Source organism: Dreissena polymorpha, chromosome 4, assembly GCF_020536995.1.
Source record: "Dreissena polymorpha isolate Duluth1 chromosome 4, UMN_Dpol_1.0, whole genome shotgun sequence".
Lineage (NCBI taxonomy): Eukaryota > Metazoa > Mollusca > Bivalvia > Myida > Dreissenidae > Dreissena > Dreissena polymorpha.
The window spans coordinates 7,692,261-7,720,038 of NC_068358.1; the positions used below are offsets into that span (position 1 = coordinate 7,692,261).

At 36.3% G+C, this 27,778-nt stretch overlaps 1 protein-coding gene across 1 annotated transcript in view; it reads right to left on the reverse strand.

Moving 5' to 3' along the window:
* Positions 1–27,547, reverse strand: part of LOC127879591 (ran GTPase-activating protein 1-like) — a 47,837-nt gene extending 20,290 nt beyond the window's left edge. Inside the window, exons 1-10 of the mRNA XM_052426543.1 lie at positions 27,352–27,547; positions 10,694–10,821; positions 9,947–10,006; positions 8,960–9,139; positions 8,496–8,630; positions 7,519–7,677; positions 5,874–5,987; positions 3,381–3,480; positions 2,924–3,008; positions 536–590 (exon numbers count right to left, since the gene is read on the reverse strand). Coding sequence (XP_052282503.1) covers positions 536–590; positions 2,924–3,008; positions 3,381–3,480; positions 5,874–5,987; positions 7,519–7,677; positions 8,496–8,630; positions 8,960–9,139; positions 9,947–10,006; positions 10,694–10,821; positions 27,352–27,460 — 1,125 coding nt within the window. The 5' untranslated portion in view covers positions 27,461–27,547. The remainder of the gene's footprint in view (positions 1–535; positions 591–2,923; positions 3,009–3,380; positions 3,481–5,873; positions 5,988–7,518; positions 7,678–8,495; positions 8,631–8,959; positions 9,140–9,946; positions 10,007–10,693; positions 10,822–27,351) is intronic.
* Positions 27,548–27,778: the final 231 nt, after the last annotated feature.

Consider the following 27,778-nt stretch of genomic DNA (forward strand, 5'->3'; position numbering starts at 1 on the left):
TCATATGTATCATCCTAGTTCCATAGTACATCACAAGATGTATGTACCAATACAGAGCTCACTTACCTCAGATGTATCATCATAGTTCCATAGTACATCACAAGATGTATGTACCAATACAGAGCTCACTTACCTCATATGTATCATCATAGTTCCATAGTACATCACAAGATGTATGTACCAATACAGAGCTCACTTACCTCATATGTATCATCATAGTTCCATAGTACATCACAAGATGTATGTACCAATACAGAGCTCACTTACCTCATATGTATCATCATAGTTCCATAGTACATCACAAGATGTATGTACCAATACAGAGCTCACTTACCTCATATGTATCATCATAGTTCCATAGTACATCACAAGATGTATGTACCAATACAGAGCTCACTTACCTCAGATGTATCATCATAGTTCCATAGTACATCACAAGATGTATGTACCAATACAGAGCTCACTTACCTCATATGTATCATCATAGTTCCATAGTACATCACAAGATGTATGTACCAATACAGAGCTCACTTACCTCATATGTATCATCATAGTTTTCCTCATCCTCATCGTCACTGCCCTCATCTCCACTGGAACAGAGACATGTTTTACATGAGCCTCGTTATGGGAAAACTAACCTTAATGCATGTGTGTAAAGTGTCGTCTTAAATTAGCCTGTGCAGTCAGCACAGGCTAATCAAGGACAATACCTTCAGCCTATATTGGATTTTCGTGAAAAAGAGACTTACTTTAAACAAAAACAAAAATCGTTGAAAATGATGGATGCTCTCCTTATGTTTGCTATGAGAAACTGTAACCAAAGTGTGACCTTGAGAAAATCTATTATTAGCCTCAGTGACCTTGACCTTGACCTCAGTGACCTCAAACCTCATCAAAAGGTAGAGGTCCATGCAAGGTACCTACATGCCAAATATGTATGAGATCGGTAAAATATTGAAGGCTCTATGAGAAACTGTAACAAAAGTGTGACGGAAGGAAGGAAGTAAGGACAAGCTGGCAACTAAATGCTCCACCGAAAAATTTAGGGAAGAACAAAAATAATATAAAAGCAGAAAAGTGTCGTCCCTTGACACTTTACATGCATGTCTTAAGCTCAGTTTTCAGACAATGTGGCTCATATAAATATCAAAGTAAAAGTAAATATTGCAATTCCAGGAGAGCAATGTCTACCGAGGCTGAAGGCCTGCCAAGGTGGACAATACTCTTCAAGCGAGCAATATTTACTATTACCAGAAAGATGAATGTGATATTTGTTTTATATTATGACCAATTACTAAAAGGGCCTAAGTCACTCACCTGAGATACCAAGGAACTGACCTGTTCTGTGCAGCCCAAGATATGATTAGAACAAATGTTCAGACCAAGTTTCATGAAAAGTGACGTATAAATGTAACTTTTAGAAAGCTTATAAGGTTTTACTATAGCCATATAAGGGTAACTTCCCCGCCACCTGGTGGCCAATTTTTTCAACAGACCGGAACTATTTTCCAACTCATCCAAGATATCATTAAAATGAATGTTATGACCAAGTTTCATGATGATTGGACAATAAATGTGACTTTAAGAGTGTTAACAAGTTTTTACATTAGCCATATAAGGAAAAATGCACCCTCCCTCCTGGCTGCCCTGTTTTTTCAAACAACCGGAACCATTTTTGAACGCGTCCAAGATTTTATTGAAACAAATCTTCTAAGTTTCATGAACATCTGACAATAAATATGGACTTTAGAGTGTTAACAAGCTTTTACTATAGCCATATATAGCCATACGAGAAAAAATGACCCCTCCCCTCGCCCCCAAGCAAATGATAACATTTTCGAACTTGTCCATGATATCATTAGGACAAATCTTCTGACCAAGTTTCATGATGATCAAACAATAAATGAGGCCCCTAGAGTGTTAACAAGGTTTTGCTATAGCCATACAAGGAAAAATGCCCCGCCCCCTGGCAGCAATGTTGTTCAACAGATCAAATTTTTTTCCAACTCATCCAAAATATCATTAGAAAAATAAATGTTCTGACCAAGTTTCATGACAATTGAACTATAAATGTGGCCTCTAGAGTGTTAGCAAGGTTTTACTATAGCCATCAATAGCCATATCAGGAAAAATGCCACGCCCCTGGCGATGTTTTTCAAGCAACTGATACCATTTTCAAACTAATCCAAGGTACGTTGGGACTAATCTTCTCACCAAGTTTCATGATGATCAGACAATAAATGTCCCCTCAAGAGTGTTTACAAAGTTTTACTACAGCCATATTAGGAAAAATGCGCCCCCCCCCACCTGGGGGCCATGTTTTTCAGCCAACCGGAACCATTTTCAAACTCGTCCAAGATAACATTGGCAAGAATCGTCTGACCAAATTTCATGAAGATCGGACAAAAATGTGGCCTCAAAAGTGTTAACAAGATTTTACTATAACCATATATAGCTATATAAGTAAAATGCTCCAACGTTCAATATATCATTGACAAAAATTGTCTAAAAAAGTTTCATGATAATCGGACAATAAATGTGGCCTCTAGTGTTAACAAGGTTTAACAATAGCAATATAAAGAAAAATGCCCCGCCACCTGGTGGCCATGTTTTTCAATCAACCAAAACCATTTTCGAATTCATCCAAGATAACATTGGCACAAAACTTCTCACCAAATTTCATGAAAATCTGACAAAAATTGTGGCCTCACGAGGGTTAACAAGGCAAATGCTCAGGTGAGCTAACAAGTTCAAATAAGTTGAACATTTTTGCCTTTGTAACCAAAATTTATGTTTGACAATCCAGTGCTCATCAAAAATGATTTGTTATATGCATTTTAATAAGCTTCTAACGATTATTCCTTTTATAAACAAAACCTATTTTTGACCCCACATGGGGAAAATATGGCTTTTGTATGTTTACCTGAGTGACCCAAGTACATCGAGTTTGCCAATGGATTCTATGGACTCCCTTATAAGCTCTATGCCTTCCTCACCAAACATGTTGGCTGAAAAATAAATGCTGCAATCTTTAAAACAATATTTTTAAGAACTTCCACCATTTATTAAATATTTATTATAAAAAAATCCAAATAGGTCTATTAAAACTCTATGTTTTAAAACAGATCTAGTGAAGAAATTCTTGCTAAGCAAATGTATTACCTGTACTTAAATTGAGGATATTAGCTGGAAAGAAAAATCTTAAATAGTTGAACTATTTTTATGAACAAAACATATTTATTTAGGTACATGGTATTCTAAAAGAGATCAAATGTTTCATATAGATGTTTTCATGCTAAATAAAGACTGTTTGTTTTTATTAACTAAATGTGTACACAAATCAATTTAATTGTCTTGCAAATTACTGTTTGTTAACTCACAGTCCAGGTCTAGTTTTTCCAAATGATCCTTATTTTCTATGACTTCTGCCAAACAGCTTGCAGCATCTTTGGATATCTCGTTACCACTCAATACCAATTCCTAAAACATGAAGAGCACAAATGAGCTGTGCTCTGGGAAAAAGGAGGCTTAACTCTTTCAGTACGGGAACCGTATTTTGAAGGCCTTTGCAAACAGTTTGGATCCTGATGAGACGCCACAGAACGTGGCGTCTCATCAGGATCCAAACTGTTTGCTATTCTGATAGTATTCTTTGAAAAAAATCAAAGAAAATGCTAATTTTAGAAATTCAGCAGACAACATTTTAGCAGAAGACAAATTACCCAGCATGCAAAGGGTTAATGCATATGCATAAAGTGTTGTCACAGATAAGTCTGTTCATTCCACAGTGGCTAATCAGAGAGGACACTTAAAGGAGGTCACTTCTCAACAAAAAACCAGTCCAGGCAGTCTAAGCTATGGTCGCCAGATCCAGGTGACAACGAACCTATACCAAATTCCCTAAAGCTATTACTACCCACAATGTCTTATAATCTTGTAAGTATTAACAGCCATTAGGGCCAGTGTTTTGGAATTTTTACTGGGCCTCTTGCAATGTTAGTGGCTTTACCTGTAAAGGACCGGCAAACTGCTGTATAATCATTGTTTTTTTCATCCATTAGCACAGGCTAATCAAGGGTTTCGCTGCTGATCGCTATTGTCGAGACTTGCGATAAATTTTTGAAAGTGGCGACAATTGTTTCAAAGTGGCAAATTTCTTTACTGACAATATAATTGTACTCCGTGCTTTTCTTTATAGCAAGAACTCTGGTACATAACTGGAGCATATTAAGTCACAAGATTGGGTACATAAGCCCCGGGATCATTGATTGTTATCAGATCACTAATTGCCCCTTTCTTCCAGATGAGATGGACATCCTGTGAAAGATTATCTTTAACATAACTGCATCTGTTTCACGCTTGGTTGGGCTCAGTTGATATCAAATCATCATTATTTATTTTTAATCTTCTGAATCCTTTGGGAAGGAATTTGTTGCAATATACTAGTGTTTTTAATTCAATTAATTAAACGAGGTTAATCTGCAGCATGGAAAAACTTTTTTTTAATTTGATTTCTGATCGTTTAAACACTGTCTGTCCTCAGTGTCCTGTAAAAGACAGGCAACTGCTGTATAATCATTGTTTACTTCTTCCAAAGCAGTTTCAATCAAAATTGGCTTAAATTTTAGATGAGCTTTTTTCTGCTACCAGAGATCATTAAGTCTTCATTATTTACCAGGATCTGTGTTTTAAGCGAATAAGTAGCAGAATGATGTCATATAAAAACAAGAGCTGTCAGAGGACAGCGCGCTCAACTATTCGAGTGCTTGACAGTATAACGTAAGTCATCATGGAGAGGGGGGGAGGGGGTATAATGTGGTCGTGTGATCATTTAATAGAAGATCTTTCAAAAATAAGAAAAAAAAATTGGGGGGGTGGGGGGTTGGGGAGGGGTGGGGGGAGAGGGAGGTATAATGTGGGTTTGTCATCATTTAATAGATGATCTTTCAAAAATAAGAAAAAATATTCATTTTATCTTTTTTTAGGGGGGAGGGGGGGGGTTCTGGGGGGGGGGGGGGGTTCTGGGGGGATGGTTTGGGTGGAGTGCATTGTGGTATGTAAGGTAAGTGTTGTTTTGTCAAACTTTAATATAGATTTATCAATAATATGCATATTCGAAGTAAACAAGGGGCCATAATTCTGTCAAAATGCTTGATACAGTTGTCTGCTCTTGTTTATAGGTTGGGTCATGTTGGTAAACAAGTATGCAAAATATGAAAGAAATATGTCAAGGGACACAGGAAATATTTGGGGTAGTACGCAAACTTTAACATAGATTTATCAATAATATGCATATTCGAAGTATAAAAGGGGCAATAATTCTGTCAAAATGCTTGATACAGTTGTCTGCTCTTGTTCATAGGTTGGGGTCATGTTGGTAAACAAGTATGCAAAATATGAAAGCAATATGTCAAGGGACACAGGAAATATTTGGGGTAGTACGCAAACTTTAACATAGATTTATCATTAATATGCATATTCTAGGAATAAAAGGGGCCATAATTCTGTCAAAATGCTTGATACAGTTGTCTGCTCTTGTTTATAGGTTGGGGTCATGATGTTAAACAAGTGTGCAAAATATGAAAGCAATATGTCAAGTGACATTAAAAGTATTTGTGGTAGTACGCAAACTTTAACATCTGCACTCAAACGGAAACGGCAACGGCAACGCCGACGCCGGGGCGAGTAGGATAGCTCCACTATATATATTTCATATATAATAGTCGAGCTAAAAATTACAACAAATTTATTATATTTCTGAAATTTGCTCAGCAGCTCTCTGAGAGAGGTGAAAATCCACAAATTTCAGGAGGTTGATTGTTTGAGTTTTACTTTTTTTAAATTTTCTTTCAAATACATATTATTGCACTTACTTTTAACTTTTTGTGACCATCAGTTATTGCTTTGGCTATGGCTCTTGCACCCTCTGTTCGAATTAAACAGTCTCCAAAATTGATGACCTCTAGATTTTGCAGTGATGGCAGAACCTGCAACGTCACAAATAAATATAAGCCTACAAACAAACCACTATCCTAGATATAAAACCTATTCTTTTGTCTAAATGAACATCAAACCCTTTCCAGCTGCAAATGGCTATATGCAACACTTTTAAAAAAAACAATTTGGGTATGTTTTGACTTAAATTAGTAAATTATTGTTATTGTTTTTTGGCTAACAAAAGCATTACAAGTGAGAACAAGAAACCGTCGGAGAGGGGTGATGCTCCCCAAAGTTTTTTTTGTCACAATATTGCACTATATATTCAAATAAAAGGAAACGTCTTGAGGGGCATAACTTTGGACAAAATAATACGATGGATGGTTTAGCAACTTAAAAATTTCAAAGGGCCATAACTCTCTAAATAAATCATCTAACCAGAACCCACAAATAACATGCGCATCTCCTCAAGGTAGTTAAGCTTCCCATAAAGCTTCATTGAATTCCAGTCAGTAGTTGGGGAGAAATAGCCCAGACAAGAATTGCACTATATGTACAGTTTATAGAAAATTTCAAAGGGCCATAACTCTGTGAAAAATCATCCGACCATAACCGGCTGATAATATGCACATCTCCTGTTGGTAGTGAAGCTTCCCATAAAGTTTCTTTGAATTCCCATAATAAATTGCTGAGAAATAGCTCGAACAAGAATTGCACTATATGTACAATGGAAAATTTAAAAGGGCCATAACTCTGTGAAAAATCATTCGACGAGAACCGGCTGATAATATGCACATCTCCTCTTGATAGTGAAGCTTCCCATAAAGTTTCATTGAATTCCAGTCATTAGTTGCTGAGAAATAGCCCGGACAAGAATTGCACTATATGTACAGTTACCGGTAATGGAAAATTTAAAAGGGCCATAACTCTGTGAAAAATCATTCGACCAGATCCGGCTGATAATATGCACATCTCCTCTTGGTAGTGAAGCTTCCCATAAAGTTTAATTGAATTCTGGTCATTAGTTGCTGAGAAATAGCCCGGACAAAAATTGTGCACTGACGGACGGACGGATGGACACACGGACAGACGAAGCGGCGACTATATGCTCCCCCCAAATTTTTTTGGGGGGGTGCATAAAAAGTGATTTACTACATTTACTAAGGTTCAACTCATAAAGCTTGATGGGAGATGAACTAAATGTTACCTTTTTTCAAAACCTTCAAATATATATCTTTTCCATTTGGAATTGGTCCTTTCACCGGCCCCAAATTTTAACCAAAAAAAACCCCACACTCTTAAAGCAGCATAAAAACAAGAACAGCCCGCGAGTTACTTGCAGGCGGTATAATTTTCTTTGTGTGCTGCTCATCAGTATCTTTTGGTTGAAAATAAGGCCTTAAAAACTATCTTGTGAGTACGGTCTTTAATTTAGAATTATTTTCAAAGGGACTACAAGCCTGTAAAAATGGCATCTGGGTGGAAAATAGTTAAGTTCATATGAAAAATGATTTGGTAAAACATTAAAAATACAATCAAAACCAGTCAAATTATTATAACATACTCTAGAACATGTCTCACCTTGGCCATGGACTTGGCACCGACAGCAGTGAACGTGTTGTCATTGAGGTTGAGGATTCGGAGGTTGGGGTTGTGTTGGAAGGCCCCTGCCAGCGCTGTGATGCCCTCATGGTTGATACCGTTCTGAGGCATGGCCACCTCTACCAGGGAGCCCATCAGCTGACATGGCAGTGAGAAATTTGTGAATTTGAAACTATCACCAACACGTTGACATTAAAGCTTACTTGAAATATATTTTGTGATAAAGTAGGTCCGTATTCAGTCTGCATAAGGTTTACTTCAATAAATAAACTTTAAATTTTTATGGATTTTGCACGTATAAAACAATAGGGAAAAAAATAACGGATGAAAAAGCATTTGGTTAAGACTGGATAAAACTTTTCAAATAATAAATGGATAAATTAATATGTTAAACTTTCAAACATCACTGATGCACAGAACTTTTATTTATTTAAATTAACTTAAACCACACCAAATGCTTTGTACAAAACACATTTTAGAGTATTAAGATGTTTCTGGACTAGATTTTCATTTAGAAGAGGCTTCCTTTAAACAAAATATCCAACAAGAGATGTGTTTGTCAGAAACACAATGCCCCCATATTGCGCTGCTTTAAAGCCATATATTTGACCTTTGACCTTGAGGGATGACCTTGACCTTTCACCACTCAAAATGTGCAGCTCCATGAGATACACATGCATGCCAAATATCAAGTTGCTATCTTCAATAATGCAAAAGTTATTGCAAAACTTTAACCAAGGTTTAAGTTTTGGGACACACACAATAAATGAATGAATGAATGACAGACAGACACAAAGGCCAAAAACAATATGCCCCCAATCTTTCGATCCGGGGGCATAAAAAAGTGGAAAGTTAAATCCTTCCAATTTCCTTAGCCTGCACAGGCTCATCAGGGTCGACCCTTTACGCACATATGCATAAAGCCCCGTTTCCCAGAGCCTGAATCCTATGATTACCTTGAAGACTTCTGACAGTGCAGTGGATCCATCATTCTCCAGCCTCCCCCTGCCAGATATAAACACCTCAAGCGCCAAAGGTTTGCCTGCTGCCTGGCTGGATTTGTAGCAGTCCATCAAACAGCCGGCCAACATCTGAAAAATCAACTTGTCAGATATAATCAAGAACACTAAGACACTCTTACAAATATCCTCTATATTCTATTTAAGGGAAGTGAAAACAAAGAACGGCATTACATCAATTTCAATATATACCCAAAGATCTTTCATAATTAAATTTTCAGAATTTGTTTTCAATTGATACTAGACATTTATTCAGAATGATAGCTCTGTGTTTAACTGGAAAGAAAGGCACAATGACCATTAGTGCTTAAAACTCCAATAAGGCAGCTTATTTTAACGAAATCATGTAAAAATAAAGCCATCATTCAAACAATTGGTCTGTAAATTGCCCCCATTCTGACCTTGCCGCCAGTGGTCCCAAGGCCGTTGTTATTGAGCCGCAACTCCTTCAGCGTGTAGCAAGTCTTACTCCTCAGCAGCTCTACGATGCCCTCCACACCGTTGGGGCCGAACGCATTGTCACTGAGATCTAGCTCTACAAGCTGGGCATTGGCTGCTATCATGGCTGCACCAAGGTGTTTCTGAATGGATATTTGGATTATCAAAAAAAAAACAATATATGTGACATTGCAAAAACATTCACTTACCTGATTGTACAAATTCCTTGGTACCTTATGTCATTTATATGAAATTATCTAAAAAGCAGTGAAAATTGATATCTGATTATCTATTAAATCCTATACCGGTTCAATCATATCACAAGGAATCATCACAATCAAAGCAAAATTAAGAGTAAGAGATGGAACAGACCACAAGTTAATCTCAGAAAAGAAGGGAAAGCAAAGCCAAAAATTCAAATCACGAAAGCTGGTTTTCAGGTTTTCTAGCTTTGTCCCAGAAAGCAAAGCAATGTTTAGAAAGCATCAGGATCAGCTGCCAACAGATGTACAGATCCTTGACCGCTATGTAGATCTGCTACCCCCCCCCCCCCCCCCCTCCATCTAAAATACACCATGATCTTTGGTACTGTGCCCCAGCTCCCCCAAAAAAGACAATATTCAGCCATTTTTTGCCCCATTGGGAAAAGTACCGGTCAAATTAGGAATTTATTATGGGTATTTTTAAGTGCTTGGTACTTAATTGCACAACCCCATTAAAATATTTTTCACATGCAGCCATTTTGGGGAAATATTCAGTGAAAGCCCTCATTAAGACTGACACTTTTCATTGGAGACCTATATTCGTTTTGCTAGTAATGCTATTTTTCCCCATTGGGCAAAAAATTTGATGCAACAGTAATATTTTGTATTATTTTCTTGAAATAGGAAATCCTTTTTTGAGACAAAGTCACATAAAGTGAGAACTATATGAAGGACAATAAAGCTTACTAATGCTGGAGGAATTTCAGTCTTCAATCTTCCGGTAAACATATCACTCCACAAGGCTCTCTGAAAAAGATTAAACAAACTCTCAGGGCTAACACTGGCCTTCAGAAGTACCATAACACCTTTTCTTTTCATGATCTGGGCTCTCGCTGGATTAAAAGTTTCTTTCGCCACCCATTTTTCGCAATTTTAATATTTGTATTGCCACTTGCGAATGGCAGCGGGAGCCCTGATGATTTTACACTGTACTATAATAATTATTACTAAGTTTCAAATTAATTAATTTGCAAGTTATTTAAACTAGAAACTTTTATACATCTTTTAATGCAGAAAGTCAATATGTTATAATCAGGGGTTTTAATCATGTTTGAAATCCATTCATGATACAGTATATTGGCAGATCATTGATTTTCATGAATTTGAAATTATTTTAAGTATCATTAATACTCAAAATCAACGAATATTTTGCAAAATATTTTGTAAAATAAAGTTAACCCATACAAAATCAGTGTTTCTTATAGCAATAGAAAAAACATTCAAAAAACAAAAAAAGAGCATTTTGTATGACTATATTGTTAAATCTATGCTTCCAGACCCAATCTACTATTGAAATTTTGGCTATTGCTACATGTAAAAGAAACATTGACTTTCTTATGTGTTAACTTTATTTTCGAAATATTGTACAAAATATTCCTTGATTTTGAGTGTTTATGGGCTTTTATAAGTCACTGTAAATCATTAAATGCCTACCTGAAATTCAGGGTGTTTTTTAAGTGCGCCGGCAATTTCTTCTGCTGCATTTACTCCCATTGTATTGCCTTCCATCCTCAATGCTGTCATAACGGCACATCCATTGATGCCATCCACAATCTCTTTTGCTGTAACAGACCATTTGACATTATAACCATTTGATCCTTAATGATTGTACAGTAGAGATGCAGAAATATTTTTACTGTGCAGCTGCATATGGCTTGGTTCCTTATATAAAACAAGAAAAAAAGAAAATGTTGCCACTACATGTATTGGTTTTTTATAATTTTAGTTTTATTTACCGGGTTTACAGACTATTATTTTGTTTAATTCTGAACATAATAAAATAAAAAATATATGACTGGATTAAGAATTTTGTCTTCTTTCTTAAAATGTATACATATATAAACTTCAATTACATAATAAATGTGGTACTGATCTTTATCTGACCAGACTCTCAAATGTCTGGCATGGCTTATCAGTTATTGCTCAGGTCTCAGATCTTGGGGTAATCTTATCTGGAAGGGGGGAAGAATGAAATGGGTTAATATAAAGACACTGAGTAAGTTTGAAAAGAATCGGATGAAAACTGTGGACTTTATCGGATAAACAAGACAACGTCTAACACACACACACACAGACACCATGCCATCCAATAAGCTCTTTTGCCTTTGGCAGTGCTAAAAATTGTTTTTGTTGTGGGGTGGATGGGTGTGTATGTAAATATATTAAGCACTTTCAAGCCCACTTGAATGCTTTCAGTGAGTTGTTTATTTTGGTGTTTTCTTTCTGTTTGAATTTTGATTTAATGACCAATAAAGATACAGTGAAACCTGGCTATTAAGATCACCTGTGGGACTTTTGAAAAGTGGTCTTAACAGCTAGGTGGTCTTAATTGTGAGTTTTCATTAATTTGATGGGCAGATATTAATACAAAAACGTTAATAATCAATGATTTTGGTTTATTAAGTTTATTTAAAGCATTGCACTATCCCCATATCCCGGAGCTAGTTGATCTCGTTTCCTGCTACTGAATTTCCCTAGGTACTACATGTAGCCCTATCAGGCTAGTGATTTTTCGAACGTTTGAAAATTAAAAATGCTCAAAAATATTATTTTCTTCCATCGTTTGAACCATATCTAGCATTTATTTAGCGTCGTATAGCGTTTCGGAGTCGGAGACTTTAGTTTCCTCACCTTCCCAATTATGTTGACATGACGAGAGTTTAAATGACGATTTTTTTGACACTGTGCGTTTAAAATGCGGATCTACCCAGGCAAATGGTCTATATTGAAATGCACGCTTTTCATGCATGGAACTTTACTATGTCAGCAACAATTACACGCTTTTATTAAATCAGGGGTTTTACATGGTATCATGTGAATGGTGCAGACGTGTAGAAAGGGACTTAAAAATATTATCACGTGGCTGTAGAAAAATTGTGTAATTCAGTTCTATAAATGGACATGATGAAATATACTTGTTCTGAAATTAAATTGCTACCGCATACAATTTGTAAAGGGTATTGTTTTCACAAATTTCTCGCAATAAGTAATTACAGGTAATTGCTCACCATTTGCAAAAGTTCCAATATTTCTATATAAAGAAATATTCATTTCAATTTGCTTTCAACTGTATAATTTTTCAAATTATATTTATTTTTGGACAACCACCAGAAGCCACTAATTTAAACTTGAAAGTCTTTTATCTCTCTTTTATCAAGAAATAAAGAATAGTTTGACACTGGTGGTCATAAGCTCTGCAGTGACGTTTTTTCTTTAATAGTTGACATGAAAGAAATAAGGTAGCAGTAAAAACCACTACAGTACACTCCACGCGTTTTCCCCAAAAAACGCGCTCCATCCGCGGTTTTTTTCTGCTAGCGAGTGTTCACGCGGCGTTGGAAGAGCGAGGTGAACTCGTTAAAACGCTCGGCGTTACGCCGCGTTCGCTAATTCCCGCGGCGTGTATTACTTTAGGCTAGTCGGTAAATGCAGACACTTTCCGTTCTTATCAGTGATCGCCGCGCAACGCCGCGTTAGCAGTGTGCTACTGGGCATGCCAAAAAATAAAAACATTGTTATAATAAATTGTTTAAATACTGTAGTACATGTATAAAAAAGATAATTGTATAGAAAATTAATACGTATAAAAATTATGTATTTTAATTCACAGGTACGTCTACGATATGAATTAGTCTAATATAATACATTTGACAAATTAATATTTAAATCATAACACATAATTGTTAACACGACGTTTACAAATGCTTCCAATATACAGTCATGTATATTTCCCGACAAAAGCGCGCGAAAATTATGCTGCAATGTACAAGGTCAAGGTACAATGTATACTCCTGCAAAGCGTGCGTGTATTGATTTTTTTATACAATTTTTGTAGCGCAGAGAACATTGAATTTTGTTGATTTCGGTTAAAAGTTTCTTTGGTATTTATTAACGAAATTATATCGCGAAAAAGTTGATATTTCCTCTAAAATAATTTCAAATCGAACACGCCGAATCTTTATCGTTACGGTATTTTAGTAGAGTAATTATTTTAACACTAATTGTATAGTAAACTGATTAAAGAAGACATCTGGGCGGAACTGGATTTTAAGTGTTTGACGTTATGAAAACACGCAAAGCTTGTCTACTGACCTATTGTGTAGACTGCTGTCTGCGGTGTTTTGACAAAAGGGATTAACATGTGTGAATGTCACTCTGCCGATTTGGTCCATAATTACTGGTAAACATTGTTTAGAATGTCGACGCAACAAGAATACAACTGTGAATATTAAATGCAATTATCAACTCAATAGTTACCACCTTTTAGCAATCAATGGAATAACCTACAAACAAAGAGAAAATCAATGCATTAGCGAGCAGAGAATTGACTTTGTTCCGGCAATTAAAACCATTCCTTATGCATTCGTTGAACGTGTTTACTTGAGTAAGTTATGCCTGTAGACAGGAAGCGGCTCTTCTTTGATTACGTCAAACTGTCAATTCACACAGATTTGCGAGATTTTTAGGGTCCTTGGTCATTTGTATACATGTTCAGTATAGAAAATCACCTGCTAACATGAAAACTTTGGATTAAATTATCAAAATAAAAACAATGTTGCAAACTGTGTTTATATTAATTGGTAAGTATTAGTTAAAAGACGACGTTTTGTGTGTCGTAAATCAACGAGTTTTCTATACAACAACTACTTCTACAACCACGTCGGGATCGATCTATCTTGGTTGTTTTTTTTTTATTGTAAATATTATACTACATGTACATGTATGTACTTGTAATAAATGTAATTTTATTTGAAAATCAGGAAGTCAAACAAAATTAAATTGATCGTTATCTCGTAAAACGCGGAGTTTCCCCCGCGTTGCCAACGCCGAGGGCCGCCGCGTTGGCTTATCAGTTTTGCCGATCGTTAACCGCCGCGTCCAAAATCATGCAAACGCCGCGTATAGCGGGATTTTCTTAATCTCCCTCCAGGTCGAAACCCGCGGAGTATGGAGGGAAATTGGGGAAAACGCGTGGAGTGTACTGTATGTACATAAAATATATGTTTGTCTTGTGTATATTAAAATCTCTGGACCAGTTTTATTAACTAATGCTTTTCATAATTAATGCAATTTATTTATAATTTTAGTTTCGATGTTTGTGTTATACTTATATAGATTATAGTGCCAAACCTATACATCTATGTGACAGGTTATACAACTTTTTGTCCAAATGATGTTCTGATCAGTGCATACTGTTTAGAAAATGCTTAAATCACATGTTGAATTTTAGTATCTTAATACTAGTCATACTAAAGATCATTTTAATGAATAAACAAGGGACAAAATTGTCACAAAACCAGGTTTTCAATTTAAAAAAAGTCTGATAAAAAGAAACAACTACAACTCAAAATGTGCATTGCTACTGATTGTTCATCACAGTTACCCCACTTGTTTCAAAATCAATCTATTTTTAGTCGTGGTGACCTTGACCTTGAAGATATCTACGTATATCTTTTGCGCGACACACCGTCAAATGATGGTGAACAAATGTGCCAAATGATTTTAAAATCTGACAATGAATGACATATATATGGCCCGGACAAGCTCATTTATGGCCATTTTTGACCTTTATACTCAAGGTGTGACCTTGACCTTGGAGATATCGACGTAATTCTTTCGAGCGACACACCGTCAAATGATGGTGAACTAATGTGCCAAATGATTTCAAAATCTGACAATAAATGACATAGTTATGGCTCGGACAAGCTCATTTATGGCCATTTTTGACCTTTGAACTCAAAGTGTGACCTTGACCTTGGAGAAATCGACGTAATTCTTTCGCGCAACAAACCGTCCAATGATCGTGAACAAATGTGCCATATGATTTAAAAATCTGACAATGAACGACACAGTTATGGCTCGGACATTACAAGCTTGTTCCGCCCGCCCACCCGCCAGCCAGCCCGCCCGCATTCGCCAATCTAATAACCAGTTTTTTCCTTCGGAAAACCTGGTTAAAAATTTCGTATTTATCTATACTCACGAAAATATCAAACTACCAAATTTGACCAGCATTGCCATTTGGATGAAAAATTGCATGGCTCGTCACATATTTACATCCCAAAGTGTGCATTTAAGATGATGAGATAACTTGTTGTTAATTATAATTGAGTAGATGACTGAACCTTGTTTATTTTTACACAGAAACAAAGATTGTTAACATCATTATTATCAGGGCCTTCCCCAGGCCATTTAAGCCGGGGCGCTTGAATTTCGAAATCAGAGTCCCCGGGGCGCTTGAAATTTTCCGATCAGTGTATTCTTCAGTAAAAGAAAGTGGAGATTGTCCAAAAAAATCAAGGTTTCCCTATCAGTGTATCAATATTCCCTGTTTTAAAAGAACACTCGGTACCTACTTTCACAAGTAATCGCCATAAACACCACATGGGGTAATGGATAATCCACTGATAAGAGAATAGCATGACGCGCGTATCGATTATTCTAACATAACACGGTCATTTAAATGCTGACAAGGATGTATCTGGTAACTTTCCAGTCGTCAAACTGTGAAGTTCATCGTCCAATCGGTTACGCGAATGCTTATGGGGGCGGGGTTAACTATCGACCATTATTTTTGATTGACGTCGGGCATGAAATAAGAGTTTATCGCAGCTTGATTAGCAAATAGTTGTACCATTTGAGTAATATAAAACCGGTAATTAGTACAGTGCACAACATTAAAGACGGTTTCGGGCATCATCATCACACCTTTTTACTGTAAACAAGTGTTACCTATGACTCATAATTAATACGAGAAATTAATTGCAAGTGGTAAACAATTAATTATTATAGCGGTTACAATTATGTGATAACAATTTATTTAATTCCAGAACATGTATATTTCAACATGTCCATTTATAGAACTGATTCACCTCGTTTTTTTGACATTTATTCGACACGTAATGCGCTTTAACAAATTTTCGTTGAATTAATTACGCACACTTGTAAATGTTTCGTCCGATAATCGATAGTGAGAAGACTGATGATGGCAACCCGCCGTGATCCTCGTGGACAACGTGAATTTCATGCATAATTCCGTCAAAACATTTATTCGACTCGTAAAGTGTGTAAACAAATTATCGTTGAATTTATAACGCAACGGTTAATATTTGTTGAAATCTCAAATGGGAATAATTAAATTTGTAATCCGAAACCCATTACCGTAAGTCGATGTTAACGCGTTTTTAATCCGAAACACACTTCCGAATGTAACTGTTACCGCAACGTTAAATATTTTTGCTTCAAATAAGCAGTGCAAATTTATTTTGTGTCGAATCTTTTTCTCAATTAAAAAGAGCGCGAAAATTATGCAGCATGTACAACGTCGCGTCTATTGCATACAAATGACGTGTATTGAGCGTTTTAACAAGCACACAACAGGTCAGGGGATTGACGCATATTCAGAGGCAATATTTCATCAAATCTATAAATAGTCACTTAAAAAATGGCAAGGTTTGTGTTAAAGAAATAACTGAAAGCTTTTATCGTAAATATTTACCAGAAAGAGATTGATAAAAACGGAATAAACGGGATTATCGGGTAATAAATAGAAACTTGAAAAATAGTAAGTATACAGTAATAGAGTCGGGTTAAAACGGATGTATTGGGGAATCGTTCGAGTCGGGATTTTACTATTTGTGCGGAAAAGTTTTAAAACAATTTAACAATAAAAAAAAATATTTTTAAATGACTAGGGGATTTTTTTGAAGAGTCATAGTGCACCAAATGACGTCTTTTGACGCTGTTTTTCTTTGAGTTATAACGCACCACAGAACGTGAATTGACACGTTAAATTAAAAAAAAATCAACGTCGGGAGGGGACACCCCTCCCGAACCCACCCCCGGGGCGCCTGAACAAATTCCTGGGGAAGGCACTGATTATTCATTACCATACATGTACAAGCATCCAATGCCTTGGTGACTTGGTCTTCGCTTTTACTAACAACTCTTTTGCGATATGTTCGCTGTGCATGATGCGATAAAAATCTACTAACAAAATGCCTAGAAGAAAAAGAAACCGTCAGAGACGGGGGATGCTCCCCAAAGGTTTTTTTTGTCACAATATTGCACTATATATTCAGATTAAAGGAAACGTCTTGAGGGGCATAACTTTGGACAAAATAATACAATGGATGGTTTAGCAACTTAAAAATTTCAAAGGGCCATAACTCATCTAACAAGAACCCACTAATAACATGCGCCTCTCCTTAAGGTAGTTAAGCTTCCCATAAAGCTTCATTGAAGTCCAGTCAGTAGTGGGGGAGAAATAGCCCGGACAAAAATTGCACTATATGAACAGTTGATAAAAAATTTGAAAGGGCCATAACTCTGTGAAAAATCATCCGACCATAACCGGCTGATAATATGCACATCTCCAGTTGGTAGTGAAGCTTCCCATAAAGTTTCATTGAATTCCCGTGATAAATTGCTGAGAAATAGCTCGGACAAGTATTGCACTATATGTACAATGGAAAATTTCAAAGGACCATAACTCTGCTAAAAATCATCCAACCATAACAGGCTGATAATATGCACATCTCCTGTTGGTAGTGAAGCTTCCCATAAAGTTTCATTGAATTCCGGTCATTTGTTGCTGAGGAATAGCCCGGACAAGAATTGCACTATATGTACAGTTAATGGAAAATTTGAAAGGACCATAACTCTGTGAAAAATCATCCGACCAGAACCGGCTGATAATATGCACATCTCCTCTTGGTAGTGAAGCTTCCCAATAAATTTCATTGAATTCCGGTCATTAATTGCTGAGAAATAGCCCGGACAAGAATTGCACTATATGTACAGTTAATGGAAATTTAAAAGGGCCATAACTCTGTGAAAAATCATCCGACCAGAACCGGCTGATAATATGCTCATCTCCTCTTGGTAGTGAAGCTTCCCATAAAGTTTCATTGAATTACGGTCATTAGTTGCTGAGAAATAGCCCGGACAATAATTGCACGTACAGTTAATGGAAAATTTCAAAGGGCCATAACTCTGTGAAAAATCATCCGACCAGAACCCCCTGATAATATGCACATCTTCTCTTGGTAGTGAAGCTTCCCATAAAGTTTAATTGAATTCCAGTCATTAGTTAGTGAGAAATAGCCCGGACAAGAATTGCACTATATGTACAGTTAATGGAAATTTCAAAGGGCCATAACTCTGTGAAAAATCATCCGACCAGAACCGGCTGATAATATGCACATCTCCTCTTGGTAGTTTAGCTTCCCATAAAGTTTAATTGAATTCCGGTCATTACTTGCTGAGAAATAGCCCGGACAAAAATTGTGCACGGACGGACGGACAGACACACGAAGCGGAGACTATATGCTCCCCCCAAAATTATTTTGGGGGAGCATAAAAACCAAATTTAACATATAAACAGCCATGTATGTGTTGAATACTAGGATAATAACCAGCTTGGTGTATTTGCTATGTTTCCCAAAATATGCTTCTTTCTTATACTATGTATGTAACCCAATATGCTAGTTTCCTAATACAATGTATGTAACCTAACACCTTAATATTAAACATAACACATTTAGGTTAGGTTATTCTGGATTGATTGATTAATAAAAAAAATTAAGGTTGATGCCACACATCCAGTTTACAAGTCCCCAAGCTGTGCCGTTGCCTGTGACCAGAAATTATTGGTAAAATTGAATTGAAATCCAATGGTAAGTGTTTTAAATATTCCTAGTACATGTGTATTTACGGAATATTCCTATTTTTTTCCTTCTTTTTCCTACTTTTTAAAGAAACTTATTCCTATTTTTTTCCTACACTATGCAACCCCTAATTTTTGCCACGATCCTCGCATCTCCGCGATCGATGCAACGTGACAAATCGCTGTGATTCCGAGCAACAAGAAAATTTGGGTGATGTCTCGGCGATTCAATGGGGACCTTCGCACGATGTATCTCGCTGTAAAGCAATCAGCGCGAACCGCCGTGATTCACCTTTTTTCGGGATGAAAAGAAGTGGGAACATGGGACAGGGCTTTCCACAGGCCATTTAACGATCCCTCGCCTGGGCGCTTGAATTTCCAAATCAGAGTCCCCGGGGCGCTTGAAATTTTCCAATCAGTGTATTTTTAAGTAAAAGAAAGTGGAGATTGTCAAACAAAATCAAGGTTTCTCTATCAGTGTATCAATATTCCCTGTTTAAAAAGAGCACGCGGTACCTACTTTCACAAGTAATCGCCATAAACACCACATGGGGTAATGGACAATCCACTGATAAGACGCGCATATTGATTGTTCTAGCCACATTACACAGTCATTTAAATGCTGACAAGGATTTATCAGGTAACTTTTCAGTCGTCAAACTGTGATGTTCATCTTCCAATCGGTTACGCGAATGCTTATGAGGGCGGAGTTAACTATCGACCATTATTTTTGAATGACGTCGGGCACGAAGTAAGAGTTTATCGCAGCTTGATTAGCAAGAAGTTAAACCATTTACGTAATATAAAACCGGTAACTAGTACAGAATAGTACATCAAAGACGGTTTCGGTCATCATCACCACACCTTTTTACTGTACAAGTGTCACCTATGACTCATAATTAATTCGAGAAATCAGGGCTCCCGCTGCGGTTCGCCAGATTCACCAATGGCAAAAATTTAGCAAATTCGGCGAATAAAATAATCGTTTAGCGAAAACGTCCGGCGAACGATTTTTGTCAGGAAAAAAATCGTTCAAAAGAAAAAATCGTTCGCCGGACGTTTTCGACAAACAATCATTTTCTTGACAAATGCCATCCCAGATAGTAAACTCTTTCAGCTGTAGACTGTGCTTCAATACATCGCCGTATTATTGACCCAAAAAATGGATACGCAGTCTGCATTAACACCTGTCAGAACCGGATATCGAGACAAAGGAAACTGACTGGTGTGAAACAAAACAATGGTGTAACTGTTGATCTTATCGGCTTAAATAAACAATTACATCTGATTAAAGATTGCTGCAGATTTCAATCAATTTGAGTAAAAGCCGTTAGCGAATTATCAACTTAGTCATACAATGGCACGCGCTGTAACTTAACAAAACATGCCAATACATTTTCCACCAGCGTAATATTCCGGTAATATAATTATGAATGAAAGTCGCAGATCTGATCGACAGAATAGCCGAAAGTTATTTTTATGTGCGGAACTTCACATAAAATAGTACACAAGAAAAATAATATCAGGGGTTTTTCTGCCTATTTTGGGAAAAGGAGTCTGACCAAATTGGGAATTTTTTATCGACAAAATTGGTCATTTTGGGAATTTTTGCTTCGATGAAACGGCTAATTTGGAAAAAAATTGTGAATTAATCATGCTTAAATAATTCAGTGGTTTAACAAATAAAATTGTTTTTATTTGGTTATTTTGTCTTCTTCATGTAAACAGACGCAATATTGGGCATGTTCAACGTTAATTCAATTGCTGCAGTTTTGTTTTTCAGTTACAGTTACACTCTGTGATAAGAATTGAACAGTCAAAACCTTATAGCAAATATTTTTGACCAAAACAAACACTGGTTAGTCACACAAGTTATAAGACACTTCATTCTTAAAAAAAAAAAAAAAAAAAAAATTTTTTTTTTTTTTTTTTTTTTTTTTGGAAATTGGGATTTTTTTTTATAATTTCGGTTTGGGATCGGGTCCGTTTGCTTTGGGAGTGCCTCCGTTGTCCGGAGGCGCAGACAGTGCTGAAAAACCCCTGAATATTCAATAATTCATTGTATAAATCTTTAGTAAAACCGTGTTAGAATCGAAATAATTCGTGTACTTTATAGTTTGTTGTTGAATAACCCATGACCGGAAAATTAGATGCGTGGTTTCAAATGCTTCGCTCTCGTGATTTAAAGGGATCTTTTCACGCTTTGGTAAATTGACAAAATTAAAAAAGTTGTTTCAGATTCGCAAATTTTCGTTTTAGTTATGATATTTGTGAGGAAACAGTAATACTGAACATGTACCATGGTCTAATATAGCCATTATATGCATCTTTTTACGATTTTAAAACCTAAAAATTATAAAGCGTTGCAACGCGAAACGATTGAATAATTTGGAGAGTTCTGTTTTTGTCGTTAAATTTTGTGAAACTACGAAGATTGCTTATATAAGGTATAAAATACTTTTAGTATATGTACTTGGCGGAATAGCTCAGTAGGCTAAAGCGTTTTTACTTCAGGACTCTGGCAGGACTCCAGGGGTCACTGGTTCGAAACCTGGTCCGGGCAATGTTCTTTTCCTTTTTTTAATTTTATTCTTGATTTTTTAACTGGAGCTTTTACGATCCAATGTTTACATTTATCGATATAAAGCATTTAATGAATAAGTTAAAAAATGCCAAAATCTGTGAAAAGGCCCCTTTAATCCCTACGCATCTAAACTATTGGCCGTGGGTTATTTGACAACAAACTTTACCGTACAGGAATTATTTCTTAATTATTTGGTTGAGTTATGGTCAGTAGCCAACCTACGCACAGACATTTGTTTGGTTCAGTGCATGTTTGTAAGCTATCATAGAGCCGACAACGATTTAAATTTTGGTATAGACTTACACAGATTTAAGAATATTGACAACGATGAAAAAAAGTCTGATAAAACAGCACACAAAACAACAATGAAATAAAAATGATAAAACCAGTTGATAAAACTCGTATGTTCCGTTTAACAAAAATGCCTAAGGGAATTTTACTTGTACGTTAATTATACCACCTTCATGAATGGCAAAATCAATGGTATATATTTTAACGTAATTTGTCATGATTTCGGACATAAATTTTCGGATACTTTTTCCCCATTTATATCCAGACCGATTGATGTTGTGGGAAAATATGATCCCTGATGATTATAGTAATAAACATATTAAAGCTTCCTTTTGCAGTTTCTTCTTTTACACCCCTGTAGCCTAGACTTACAACAGGCAGTTCAGAATGCTTTGCTAAAACTTTGGCTACAGTTTCAAAAATTTGGCTACAAAAAATCCATTTGGCTAAAATGTTGGCTACAGAAATTTTTGGGTCAGGGGGAGCCCTGGAAATTAATTGCAAGTGGTAACCAATTAATTACTTATAGCGAGTAAATTGTGCAAATAACTCCAGGTTACAATTATGCGATAACAATTTTATTCCAGTACATGTATATTTCATCATGTCCATTTATAGAACTGATTCACTCGTTTTTTTTACATTTATTTGACACGCAATGCGCTTTAACACATTTTCGTTGAATTAATTACGCACACTTGTAAACGTTTCATCTGATAATCGATACTTAGAAGACTGATGATGGCAACCGGCCGTAATCCTCGTGGACAACGTGAATTTCATGCGTGTTTAAACAAATTATCGTTGAATTCATAACGCAACTGTTAATATTTGTTGAAATCTCAAATGGGAATAATTAAATTTGTAAACCGAAACCCATTCCCGAAAGTCGATGTTAACGCGTTTTTAATCCGAAACGAAATGTAAATGTTACCGCAACGTTAAAAAGTTCTTGCTTCAAATTAGCAGTGCAAATTTACTTTGTGTCGAATCTTTTTCTCAAATAAAAAGAGCGCGAAAATTATGCAGCATGTACAACGTCGCGTCATTGTGTGTGTATTGAGCGTTTTAACAAGCACACAACACGTCAGGGGATTGAGGCATGTTTAGAGGCAATATTTCATCAAATCTATAAATAAGTCACTTAAAATTTATTTGATACTATAGAAAAATGGCAAGGTTTGTGTTCAAGAAATAATTGAGAGCTTTTATCGTAAATATTTACCAGAAAGTGATTTACAAAAACGGAATAAACGGGATTATCGGGTAATAAATAGAAACTTGAAAAGATGTCAGTATACAGTAATAAAGTCGGGTTGAAACGGATGTATTGGGGAATCGTTTGAGTCGGGATTTTACTATCTGTGCGGGAAAGTTTTAAAACAATTTAACAATATAAAAAAAAAAAATTTTTTTTAATTGACTGGGGGATTTTCTTGAAGTCATAGCGCACCAAATGACTTCTTTTGACGCTGTTTTCTTTTATAACGCACCACAGAACGTGAATTGACACGTTAATTTTCTTTTTAATCAACATCGGGAGGGGACACCCCTCCCAAACCACCCCTATCAGCCCCGGGGCGCCTGACAAAAATCCAGTGGAAAGCACTGTAGGAATCGGAAATATGCATTCCGAAAACTAGGATACATTAAATATTCGGCCCATTGGGAATTTGCAAAAAAATGACTCCACGAACTGGAAATCTGAAATTCGGCAATCCGGTACAAAGATGGAAAGGATCACAGCTTCATTGCTTTACACTATCCGTTGGTTTACCAATTTTAATCGCTTAGAGGTTAAACCACCTGCAACAGCTAATTGGTATTGATCTGTTGCAGTGATTTTTTTTGCTCAAATTTACAGCCGAATTTCGGCTGCTTCCCAATCGCAAAAATACACGTTTTTTCCCAAAATTCTGACCAAAATTTCCCAAAAAAAGCCCAACTTCAAAAAAAAAAAAAACAAATTTCAAACTTGAATTTAGTCATTTTTGTCCATAAATCATTCCCAAACTTGCCACTTTTATTGATTAAAAAAACAAACAATTTGACCAGACTCTTTTTCTAGAAAACTCCCTGAACATGATGCACTTAAAAACAATATCACTTTTGTTACTTATAATCCTATTTATAATGCTTCATTTTTCCCAATGTCATGGTTTATCGCGCTATTTTTCCCAATTTCACGGTTTATCGCGCTAATTTTCCCAATTCAAAAGGCACAGGCTGTAACAAATTAAAGCAAAAATAATCACTGTGTTGTGTAATGTCAATAAAGGTGTGAAAAACTTGCAAGTCAGTGTTTATTATATGTATTCCCTATCAGAGCAGTATGCAGTGCTCCAGCTAGGATTTGAAAAGGGCAGGGGGGCTTTTTTGTCAAAAGGGCACTTTCGACGCGCAGTATTTTGTGAAAAGGGCACTTTCGACGCGCAGTATTTTGTGAAAAGGGCACGTTCGAGCGCGCGAGTGTTTCTGGAATGCTTTCTATTGCATGTTAATTTATATGTTATAAATAATTGTATTATTCCCATTATTATTAAACCATTCAAATATAATGTCTACAATGAGGATTAAACTTATTACAATGAAATAAGAGATTTATGAATTATCATATGTAAAAAAAAAAAAAAAAATTTTTTTTTTTTTTAGGGGGGGGGGGGTGGGGCAGGGCGGAGATTCGGGGGGCAGGGCGGAGGTTCGGGAGGGCAGGGCGCGGCGCCCTTCGATTAAGGCCTAGCTGGAGCACTGAGTATGTGTAAGAAAAATAAATGAGATAATCCAGAAATTATTTAGATGCTAACGCAGTGTTACTGTTAACAAATATTTACTTTTATTTTTACCTGTGGCGTTAGCAGAAAGTCCTCGGGAAGCACATGTTTTACATGCTGCGTATGGCGCAATAAAAAAATTAATTGTTCATCATCGTATTGCATTTAATCTAAATTTAAATTCGCTCCTCCAATGAAAAATGTGTCTCATAATGCACTGTACTCTTTACACTTCTGAAAAATGGCGTAGGCATATGCTGTGTTTATGAAATTCCTAAACATATTTGTCGTCATAAATGTTTAAGATTATTTTTTCGTAAGTGATGTTGTAATTATATGTTGGATTATCGGATAACTGTTCACATAAGAAAAGCAGTATGTATACAGTTAATGATACGGTTTAAATGCATGAATTGGCAAAACACCTATGTCACCAATATCCACTGCAGGGGTTTTTCTGCCTATTTTGGGAAAAGGAGTCTGACCAAATTGGGAATTTTTTATCGACAAAATTGGTCATTTTGGGAATTTTTGCTTCGATGAAACGGCTAATTTGGAAAAAAATTGTGAATTAATCATGCTTAAATAATTCAGTGGTTTAACAAATAAATTTGTTTTTATTTGGTTATTTTGTCTTCTTCATGTAAACAGACGCAATATTGGGCATGTTCAACGTTAATTCAATTGCTGCAGTTTTGTTTTTCAGTTACAGTTACACTCTGTGATAAGAATTGAACAGTCAAAACCTTATAGCAAATATTTTTGACCAAAACAAACACTGGTTAGTCACACAAGTTATAAGACACTTCATTCTTAAAAAAAAAAAAAAAAAAAAAAATTTTTTTTTTTTTTTTTTTTTTTTGGAAATTGGGATTTTTTTTTATAATTTCGGTTTGGGATCGGGTCCGTTTGCTTTGGGAGTGCCTCCGTTGTCCGGAGGCGCAGACAGTGCTGAAAAACCCCTGCACTGTGATCACTGTGAATTGCAGTGAATCTCGGCGAATCACCACAAAATTCCCGAGAATCACCGCTAAGATTATCTTGCTCTCGCGCGACGGAGGAGTGACGAATCATGTGAAATCTCGGTGATTTTCCACTCAAAAATCAAACTGTCCACCGTGACAAAGGATAAGGCACTGTATATTTGACGCTAGAATTTGTTAATGTCGCGTTAGCATGAAAATTCGGAAGCGTGTTTCGGATTACAAATTGAATAATGCTTGTTTGAGAATTGAACTAAACATTTACAGTTATGCGTAATTAATTCAAGGACAATTTGTTAAAGCACATATGTCGAAAAAATGTTTTGACCATATCATGCATGAAATGCCAGGCTTTTTCCGCCCTATGCCACGGGTCCGAAATTCGGCCCCATTCCCAATGCAAATCTGGTTGTTTTTTTCCCAATTGAAAAAAAAATAATTCCCAATTCCAAAACAAATTGTTTTTTTTTTAACCTTAAAATATATAAGTTAACCTGATCCGGTGTAGAAAATAGAAAGTATTGCATAATTAAATTATCTGTTGCCTTGAATTGTTTTAAAAACTGTAAAATATGTTAATGATTATTTAAGACTCCTTATTTTCCTTAAAATCCGGCGCTTCGCACGATTTTTTGCACCTCAAAAAAGGCCAGGCTTTATCCCCAAATTCAGACTAAAAAACCTGCACTTATCACACATGTTCATAATATTTTGTAAAATCATAATAATAAGTTATCAAAATAGTGGTTATTTTCCAGTTAACGGCTTCTTTGAAATATAAGAAACACTATTTACATGCGATAATTTTTCCCAATTGAGCCAATTTTGCGATTAATTTTTTTCCCAAACTGGGGGTTTTCACGACGCGAAATTCCCGAAATTCCAGTGTGGCGTTTTCACAAAATGGAGCGGAAAAAGCCTGAATGCACAATATCCACGAGGATTTCACCTGGTTGCGGCGTTCCCATCATCAGTCTTCTCAGTAAGTGGCCGAGATTTCATTGTGGAGGTGTACACCGTAGGGACCAATGAGTGTGTTAGATAACAAAGCCAACAAACTGCCATAAAATCACACACTTATGAAAATTACATCACTCGTCTGCATGATCTTACTGCAGGTACAAGTATGACTGCTTTCAGTGGCCAATATTGATTTTCCATTACAATGACGATCCGCCGTTAGGGGGGCTTTAGGTGGGTAAAGAGATAATGATGTAATTGACCGAGGATCATAAATAAGCTCACACAATTTGGGGCGAAGTCTGTCAGTTGTACAGAGCTCTACCAAGCGCCCCCCGGACTCTGATTTTGAATTTCAAGCGCCCTGGCGAGCGACTGTAAGATGGCCTGTGGAAAGCACTGAATACTGTACTAAACAATACCCCATAGTTATAGAGTAACGACTAACATATTTACGATTTATTCACATTAGAAATGGGGCAGAAAAGCCTGGTACTTAGGCCAAATGAGCCTTAAAATGGGGCAGAATGAGCCTGAAAAAACTTGGGCCTAAAAAGCTTGGTGCGAAAAGAGTCGACACCCAGGCACAAACACATGACTACCAGAACACTTGTCAGTTGAACAGAGCTCTACCAAACAAGCTATCCAGGCGGTTGTGGTTCTTAACAAGACACTTTACATTTACATGATCATTGGTCCAAGACAGATATAAACACAATAAAACCATCCACGAGACCCGGAATTTCATAGAGTGGGGTTTAAGGGTTCAGTGTTTAGGTAACCTTTCAATCGATTGTGAAATAACGTGAACGCGAAAGTTTGATTATGCAACTTACCATCTTCTTTTGTATTTAATTTCAATCCTTTGCCTTGAAAACTTAGTTCAAAGCTGTCTTCCACTTTTGTTGACTGAATTTTTTTTGTAACTTCATCAACCGCAGCCATTTTGTAAGAAAATTGCGTTAAAAAATAATAGTGAAAATTTTAAATTCACATTTACCGGAAATTGCGCCCTGTTTACCAACGGCGCAATATATTTTGATATCATAAGAATCGCGGTTACAAGAAATACCGGATCCTATCGAAATCTACTAAAATTTACCAGATTCTACCGGAACCAAGCCAAAATCTACAGGATTCTACCGGAATCTAACCAAAATCTACAGCTAAACGTTAATATGATTATAGGTGCTTCCTAATTTTCGGACAAAAGCTTAAAAGATGTCTTTTTTAGTTTGCATATTGATTAGAAATAAAAGCCTG